At 43.1% G+C, this 9,455-nt stretch overlaps 1 protein-coding gene across 1 annotated transcript in view; it reads left to right on the top strand.

The window, feature by feature from the left end:
• The first annotated feature begins 389 nt into the window (after positions 1 to 389).
• The window catches only part of ARMC2 (armadillo repeat containing 2), a 104,602-nt gene continuing 95,536 nt past the window's right edge, over positions 390 to 9,455 (top strand). The window contains exons 1-2 of the mRNA XM_028104190.2: positions 390 to 624; positions 8,978 to 9,238. Coding sequence (XP_027959991.2) covers positions 9,021 to 9,238 — 218 coding nt within the window. The 5' untranslated portion in view covers positions 390 to 624; positions 8,978 to 9,020. The remainder of the gene's footprint in view (positions 625 to 8,977; positions 9,239 to 9,455) is intronic.

Genomic DNA, 9,455 nt, shown 5'->3' with positions numbered 1-9,455 from the left:
AAATGAGGGAACTAAGAGGTTAAGACTAGTTCAAGGCTATACAAAGCTGTAACTTGAATCAGCAAATCCTGACTCTTAACCCTAAGCACTAAGCTGCCATCCTGCTTATTGTTATTTAATAGAGGTGCTGAGATCTCGTAGACTCTCAACAAATGTGGTTCGGTGAGCTGCTAACTCCGCCCCACACCTGTCTTCTAAGCGGTTTCCTCGCACTCCCCGCCTCCAGCCGTCGCCCAGGATCCTCCTGTCACCCCGCCTGCTCGCCGGCCTGCCCCTGGCCTCAGCGTTCCTACGCATGCGCTGGAGGGACCCGCGCAGGCCCAGTGGCCCAGCCGCGCCGGGAAACCTCCCCGTCTCTCCTCTCCCGGCCCCGCCCCGCCTCGCCTCGCCCCGCCTCGCCGCGCCTCGCCCCTCCCTGCTGCTCCTTCGCTGCGGCCGCTGCCTCGGGAAAGCTAAGGGATGAGCTGAACCTCCGCAGCTGTTACTGTCACCAGCGCTAATCACAGGGGCTTTGGGTCTGGCCGGAAGCCCCCTTTCCTGCGCCCAGTCCCAGCTCATTTCCTGTCCCGCTCCGCCCGCCTAGCAGCGACCTGGCTCTGCAGGCAGGCGGCCCAGCCGCCCGGGGTAGGTAGTTTGTGTACGGTTACCATGGAGACGCAGGCCGGCCCGGCGGAGCGGGCGGGCTAGGGGGCTGGCTGGCAGGAGGGTGGGCTGGCAGGCCGAGTGACCGCGCTGCTGCGTTGTGTCCTGGCCCGAACCTGTGGAGGAGGGGGCATTGCCGGGAGCGGGGAGGTGAGGCGTCCGCCTCCGGGTCACCGGGGACCTCTCCAGCTGTCGTCCGCCTTTCTGCCCCCAGAAGGGTGCATGCTCTCGGGGTCGGGCCGCGGCTGTCCTTATTTCTGTACACTGAGCGTTTAGTCATGTGCGTGGAGCCTAACAGAAGCTTGGAAATATTTACTGAATGAAAGTGGTAAACTAAGGGGCTTTGTCTAGGCAGACAGCGACCTCGCCACGGTCACACAGATTGTACGTGGGCTCTTTTAGGCAACAGATAGGGAGGGCCCCAATAAATAAATAAAGATAACAGTATACATTAAAATACATCATATGCACATATAATGCCTTTTATCCTCCGTTCCCATGACTATCACAGCGGCTCTTCCATCCCACTCTAATTTAGAATTCTTTTAACTTGGTAGAAAAGCAAGAAGCGCTTTATTTGTATCCTATTTTGTGAATCTATGAAACTCTGATTACTTGTTGATTTGGCATACCTGATATTCAATAAAATACCTAATAAAATTATTTTTCACAAAAAAACACCCTCCATTTAAATTTTAACTTACAAAATTTACGGAAACACTAAACAAACGTCATTCCCTTTCATTTGCAATTTCTTTTTTTTATTTTTAAGATTTTATTTATTTGACAGAGACACAGCAAGAGAGGGAACACAAGCAGGGGGAGTGGGAGAGGGAGAAGCAGGCTTCCGGATGAGCAGGGAGCCCCATGCGGGGCTCTATCCCAGGACGCTGGGATCATGACCTGAGCCGAAGGCAGACGCTTAACGACTGAGCCACCCAGGTGCCCCACAATTTCTTTTGTTAAATGCAGTTTTTTATTCATGGGAGAATTTTTATTATATCCTTTTATGACATAGTGCCTGGGTCAGGCACTTTTTCTTAAGGGCCAGATGCTAAAACACTTTACACGAATTATGTTATTTAATTATCAGAACAATCCTATAAGGCAATTATGGCCATCCCTATTTTACAGATGAGGAAACTGAAGCTTAGAGGCATACAGTCCTTGCCAATGTCACACAGCTGTGAATTGCCAAGAGAGTATACGAACCTCTGCTCCAGCAATGCACTTAACCACTGCCTCTTTGGATGCTCATGTTAACAGAAAGGTTTTTCAAAATTGTGGAAAGGGTCTTGAGTGCACATGGCCCCAACTCACAATGGTTCAGCTTAAAATTTTTCAACTTTACTGTTGGTGAGGAAGCAATATATATTCAGTAGAAACCATACTTCGAATTTTTATTTTTTCCCGGACTGGCCATAGGCTCTGTGATACTCTGGTGATGCTGGGTAGTGGCAGCCACTTACTATAATACACTCACAACCATTCTGTATTTTTATTTTTAAAATTTTTTTAATTTAAAGATTTTATGCATTTATTTGAGAGAGAGAGTGCGAGCATGCACCGAGTGGGAGAGGGCAGAGGGGGAAGCAGACTCCCTGCTGAGCCGGGGCAGGGGGTACTCCATCCCAGGACCCCAGGATCAGGACCTGAGCAGAAGGCAGCCACTTAACCGACTGAGCCACCCAGGCGTCCCCCAGCCATTCTGGTTTTTACGCTAAGCACAGTATTCGATAAATTACATGAAATACTCAACACTCATTATAACGTTAGATGATTTTGCCCAACTGTGGGCTAATGTAAGTATTCTGAGCATGTTTAAGTTAGGCTATGTTATACTATGATGTTCAGTAGGTTAGGTGGATTGAATGCATTTTTGACTTAATGATATTTTCAATTTAGGATGGGTTTTTCAGGATGTACCCTATCATAAGTTGAGGAAGATCTGTATTTGATTTGCAGGGAATAGAGGGTGGAGATGGTCAGCCTTTCTCTTGTTGCAAAATATCTTTAAAGAGCAGTGCTGCATTTAGCAGAGAGACTGGTTCAGTAACTATTAGCAGCAAAGAGAAAGATAGGTCTTGATAATTAGGTACAAATTTTTACAAATTTAGGTAACTATTAGCAGCAAAGAGAAAGATCTTGATAATTAGATACAAATTTTTACAAATGAGGACTCTGAAATTTACCCCCAATGAGTAAGAAGTATTTTGTTAAAAATGAAGATCTCCAGTTTCAGATTTCCTACCACTGGTGATGGTCATCTTCTAGAGGTCCTGTGGACATCATAAACTCAGGACAGTGATGCAAGGCAACTCATAGCCTTTTTCTTCTTTCCCTTCAAAGTCTACTGTTTTCTTTTAAAAGGTCTCCGGGCCCTCTGACCTCCCCGTCCAGGTTTGCATGAAGTGTCACCTCTGGCTTCTTGCTTTCCTCTCTGCTGAATCCTGTTGGTTCTTCTGCTGTAGTTGCCCCTCACTTGTTCTCATCTCTCTTCGTACCTCTGTTTCACCTTTACTCCTTCATCTCAGGCTTTCAATGACTCATTCATGGATCACACTGTTAATCAAGTCTTACTCCCTGCCAGGCAACTTCCAGTGAAGGCAAGAAAGGAAAAGGGGGCTGAATTTGATCTCATATTACCACTTGGCATCAAGAATCAAATGCCATTTGACGGGGTGCCTTGCTGACTCAGTAGAGCATGCAGTGCTTGATCTCAGGGTCATGCGTTCAAGCCCCACACTGGGTGTGGAACCTACTTTAAAAAAAAAAAAAAGAATCAGATGCCATTGAAATAAAGTCCCCATAGGCCTTCCTAATCCACTGTAACAAATGTTTCCCATGAAAGAAGCCATATTGCCTTCAGCTTGATATTGCTTAGCTCAGATCTGTATTGGAAAATGGAGTTCAGGGGCACCTGGGTGACTCTTGATTTCAGCTTAGGTCATGATCTCAGGGTTGTGAGATGGAGCCCCAAGTCAGGTTCCGAGCTCACTGGGGAGTCTGCTTGAGATTCTCTCTCTCCCTCTGTCCCTTTCCCCTGCTCATGGGTGCTCTCTCTCTAAAAATAAAGTCTTGAAAAGGGAGAGAGAGAGAAAATGGAGTTCAGCGATTCAGCAAATGTGGACCTTCAGCCGTGCCTCACTTAGGGAACCGTGGCTCAGAGTTGGGTGAAGCAGCACCAGGGGCGTAGGGGGAGGGTATACTGACAGAGGCCAACGGGTGACCTTGTAGCTTATGGAGGAGGAGCACCTAACTGAGGCTGGAGGACAGGGAGAGGCATATCCAGGAATATCCTTGAGGACCTCTAAGAATTATTTGACTGATTACATAAGAACTACCTGATTTTGTCCCTTCCAGTCTTTTCCCTCCTTCCCATCCTGCCCACTCCTGCCAGATCACATCATGCCTCCAAATCTGTTAATTGCTCACCAGCTTTTTGTGTTTCTTGACCTGTCATTCAGTTCTCTCTCTGGTCCAACTCCAATCTGTATTTCCAGAGCTCATTCTTCTCCAGCACACATCCCATATGTTCTTGGCACTCTGCCTCGGCTCACTCATTGACTTCGCTTGAAATTCCTTCTCTACTCTAGACCTAATGTCAGCCACATGCTTCAAATTCAGCCCATTTTTCAGAACCCAACTCAAGCAACACCTCCTCCAAGAAGTCTCCCTGACACCTTCTCCCAATCAGAAATCCCTTCCTTTTTTTTCTTTTTTTGTAACCGCATGGGAGTTATTTCAGTGTTTTTCATTGCCCCCATCAGTTCCTAGCTTGTATCATTTGGGTACAAGTAGAGTTGACATTCAGCTGGTACACCCCAAGAAAGCTGCTCCAGGTGTGAAAATATTGGCATGTCTCTGTATTAGTGCATAAATAACTGTAGCCCCAAGGCCTCTGACGGCCCTGCCTCCTTCCACGCCCTCTCACAAGTAGTAGCTTGAGTGTCATGTCTGGGCATATGTCATAGCTTCTGTGTTGTTGTCTAAGACTTCATCCCTCACAAAACTGTTATAGGGATTCCCTGAGATGATGTACTTGAGACTGCTGAGCATAGCGCTTGGTATGAAGGCAAATGTTTAACTAGCATTGGTGGTCCCTCTTGCCTGAGAGTGAAGACAATATTTATTCCTGTGTTCCCAGAGACCGGAGGGCTTTGCACATAGGAAACAGTTAAGCCATACTAGCTCAATGGATTTGTTCCAGTTGTCAAGAGAATTTTTGTAAAGTTAAAATTTCTGTGATACTATTGTGTCATCGTTCAGGCGTACTTTACTATAAACAGACAAGCTTTCAAACTCTGAGTGATTGTTTAAGTTGGCAAAAATCCTCTATAATAAGAATTTGTAATTTAACAAAGAAAAAAATCCTTCCCTCTCCCCTAAAAACATGCTTCTAACTCAGTTCACTTGTGTCACTGAAAATTTCCATATTTGATTTAGTTCATGACATATTTACATTGATATAATAATAATAATAAGAGATTAACTGCAGATCTTACATTATTGAAACTGCTTCTCACAATGTAACTGTTAAGGTTTGGGAGAAAGAGAAAGGAAGAAGGAGAGAAAGTTGTTTTAGAATTTGGGGTAAAAATTTATGAACAAAAAGATTTTTAAGCCCGTTCTTCTACGTTATTTCCACCAATATTTGATCAATCTAAATTCCTGTATGCCCAAATAAAGTACAGAATTGTTAGCACTCAACTTGAGTAAATATTCCTGCTTCATTACTCCGTGAAAGAGTATAGTTTTCCATGCAAACTAAACACAGGCTCTCAGTCAGGAACGATGGTCCGTTATTGTTCATCCAAAGCACTTTCTCTAATCTTTTTTAGGTTTGCCAGATCACCTTTGACATTGCTAGACTTAACTAGTGCTATGTGGGGCCAAAGGAATCACAAACCTGATTTGGGCTCTGGGAGAAACCTTTTCATTGTGTAGGAACTTCTCACTAAGTGGTATACCTTCTTACTGCAGTGGGCCTTTTAAAAACAAATAAACAAGCAAACAAAACTGATATGGCCAGTTGAATTCGTTGTGATGGGACTGACTTTACATAATTATGCATCCAAAAATAATAAAGGTGTCCCCTTCTTTCTGAAGGTTCGTGTTATATCACTTTGCTTTTATGCAAGACCTGCTAATAGCTCTGTCTTATAAAAGCAAAAGTCCTCTTCAGATTTCTTGGTGAGTGAAAACAAGTTATTAATGTAGGTCCTTTACAAAAGCAAAGTGGCAGGGGTGCCTGGGTGGCTGCCGTTAAGCACCTGCCTTTGGCTCAGGTCATGATCCCAGGGTCCTGGGATCGAGCCCCGCCTCGGGCTCCCTGCTCGGCGGGAAGCCTGCTTCTCCCTCTCCCGCTCCCCCTGCTTGTGTTCCCTCTCTCGCTGTCTCTCTCTGTCAAAAAAATAAATTAAAAAATAATTAAATTTAAAAAAATAATTAAAAAAATAAAAGTAAAGTGGGGGGATACCGTACTCTTCACACCATTTCGGTTTACCATAGTTTTAATAGGAATGCTCTGTTTTTAGATGGCAGGGGAAACTGCATCTATAGCTAATCAAAAAACACTTTATACATATTTTTAAAAATTAGCCTTGAATATTTTAAAAATAAACAGCCAGTCATATCAGAAGCACTAGAAGTAAAATGTACTTGACCTGTCATAGTTTTTTTTTTTTTAAGATTTTATTTATTTATTTGAGAGAGAGAGAGAGAGAGAGAAACAGCGTGAGAGGGGAGAGGGTCAGAGGGAGAAGCAGGCTTCCTGCTGAGCAGGGGGAGCCCGATGTGGGACTTGATCTCAGGACCCTGGGATCATGACCTGAGCCGAAGGCAGACGCTTAACCAACTGAAACCACCCAGGCACCTGACCTGTCATAGTTTTTGTTAGTTGTATTAATGTACATGATTTTTGGAGACCTTGCTTAAATTCCAAATCCTGTATCAAAAATTCCTAGAAAGAAAATACCTAGAATAGGACTGCTTATCTAGTAATTTTTTACTGTTTTACCTCACCTGGCCTTTCCATATGAAAGGAATAGCATAAAAGCCTGCAACTCATGTTGGTTTTAACATTTAAAGAATTTTAAATTAAAAAATGTGCTCCAGGGCACCTGGGTGGCTCAGTTGTTAAGCATCTGCCTTCGGCTCAGGTCGTGGTCCCAGGGTCCTGGGATCGAGCCACACTACAGCTCCCTGCTCCGCGGGAAGCCTGCTTCTCCCTCTCCCGCTCTCCCTGCTTCCTTCTCTCGCTGTGTCTCTGTCAAATAAATAAATAAAATCTTAAAAAAAAATGTGTTCCAAAGGCTAGTTTTTTAAAGTATTAGTGTTTCTCTGTAAATATTTATCTGTGCTGGCCAATCAGGTATTATGACTGACCAAAAATAATCATGTACATGACCAATTTTCAAAAGTAATAAAGTACGTTTAATATTTAAAGAAAAGAAAAGAAAAGAAAGGAATAGCATATCATTTGTAGTTTTCATCATACTCTTTACCTCAAAAACTTTTAGGGTAGGGCCTGGGTAGAACTAAACAAATGTTCTTGTTGTCTGTTGTTATATAACAACTTAATGTATAGAATCATAATATAGTAAATCCTCTTTACTTGTCTAAGGAATCATCTGTTGATTCCACTTATGGAAATGAAATCTTTTTAGTTTCCTTGGGCATATGTCAGAAAAAGATGTTTCTTTTTTGCAAAAGTTATTCTAAAATTAGGCTCTGAAATATAGGAAAAATTTCCAGGCCGCTTTCTCCTTTGAGATATAATATTTTCAGGGATCTGGGTTGTGTTTTTTTTTTTTTTTTTAAGATTTTTAGTTGTTTCTATTTTTTTTAAAGATTTTATTTATTTATTTATTTATTTGAGAGAGCGAATGAGAGAGAGAGAGAGCATGAGAGGGGGGAGGGTCAGAGGGAGAAGCAGACTCCTCGCTGAGCAGGGAGCCCGATGCGGGACTCGATCCCGGGACTCCAGGATCATGGCCTGAGCCGAAGGCAGTTGCTTAACCAACTGAGCCACCCAGGCGCCCTGGGTTGTTGTTTTTTTAATGAACACCTAATAGCATATAGTAGTTAGAATTATGTTTTTTTAAAATCTGGACTGTTTTCCAATTTAGAGCTATAGAGGTGTCCTGCCAAGTTCACCAGGCCTCCCTGGGGACTCACCAGCCTTTAAGAAGAATCTGCCTTCTCATGGCCCTTGCACATGACTTTAACTGAGAAAGCTAGCCTGGGAAAGAATATTTGCTGTTGATATTTGGTATTTATTCATCTAGGACACTATCGCACATGGAAGATGATTTGAATCCATTCCTTCAAATACATCACGGGTAAATGTGGGGCTGAACCTTTCCCGGAACTTACAGACTACATTTATAAAAGCAAAAATAGCTTGGAAATAGGCCCCATCTATCCAAATCTAACCTTAAACTCGCAGTTTGTGTGCAGGACAATAGAGGGAAAAAAAGGAAAATTTAGTTAAAATTTTAACAGAACCCCCCAGTGTTGTTGTTTTTTACAGATTGGAGAATACGAGATGATTTTCTCTTCCTCGTCTGTCCTCTTTCATGATTTATAGTGTTTCTTTCCAGGTTCAGCTTTCAGACTGGCTCTCTTCCCTGTACATCATTTCCCTTGAGTGCTTACATTCCCGTAGGCATAACTGTGCACATCAACCTATATTTTTGAAAGCTTTTCTTCTACCTTGATCTTCTAACTGTAACTGCCTGGTAGATTTTTAATTAAAAATTGTTTGTGAGGGGCGCCTGGGGGGCTCAGTTGGTTGAGCATCTGCCTTCGGCTCGGGTCATGGTCCCGGGGTCCTGGGATCGAGCCCCGCATCGGGCTCCCTGCTCAGCAGAGAGCCTGCTTCTCTCTTTCCCACTCCCCCTGCTTGTGTTCCCTCTCTTGCTGTGTCTGTCAAATAAATAAAATCTTTTAAAAAAAAATAAAAAATAAATAAATAAAAATTGTTTGTGACAGCGCACCTGGGTGGCTCAGTCAGTTAAGCGACAGACTCTTGATTTCAGCTCAGGTCATGATCTCAGGGTTGTGAGATCAAGCCCCACATCAGGCTCCACGCTCAGTGCAGAGTTGACTTGGGATTCTCTCCCTTTTCCTCTCCCTCTGCCCCCACAACCCTGCTCACAGGCTCTTTCTCTCTCTCAAATAAGTAATAAATTAAAAATCTTTAATAAAAATTACTTGTGACTTTTTCTAGTTTAATATAGAGGAATGGCTTAAGCGTATGTAGATGGGTTTAAGCACTCTTTTCTAAACTCCTGGATGAAAATAGTTAATATTTTGTACCACATATTTGCAGCGTGTCGGGTCTACCTGAAGAACATTTTTCGTTAAAAGGAAAGATGCTATCTCCAAATGATAAAAAGTTAGAAAAGCTGGATCCATTTTATAGACCTTCTATGTCCAAGCAGAAGACCAGCGCAGAGATCATAAGTGAAGCACGAAATGCTTTAAGAACAGTTGGGACCCAAAGACCATTTACACCACGGGAAGACCAAAGAAAACTATTCGGGCCTGCATCTTCAAGAACACTGGAAAATAGACCTCCTTCCTCCTTCAGGTAATGACATTTCTCTTGCTTGTACACTTGGATATGTAAGCCACCAAATGACATTTTCCCTTAATTCTCGTTATGAATAGTTGCTTTTTTAAGTTTGATGTCTGCTAATTACACCTCTTGTATCTATTCAAGATTCCTAAAGATAAATCCAGACCTTGGGTTCAAGAAGTTGCTTTGGTTTGAAATGGTGAATAGTGGTTGTCATACCAGCTCTATG

This window comes from Eumetopias jubatus, unplaced genomic scaffold (assembly GCF_037043125.1).
Source record: "Eumetopias jubatus isolate StellerSeaLion01/CBP00866 unplaced genomic scaffold, mEumJub1_p1.0 scaffold_6, whole genome shotgun sequence".
In the NCBI taxonomy this organism is placed as follows: Eukaryota; Metazoa; Chordata; class Mammalia; order Carnivora; family Otariidae; genus Eumetopias; species Eumetopias jubatus.
The sequence above is the reverse complement of the archived record's forward strand: the minus strand, read 5'-3'. Positions and strand labels throughout refer to the sequence as shown.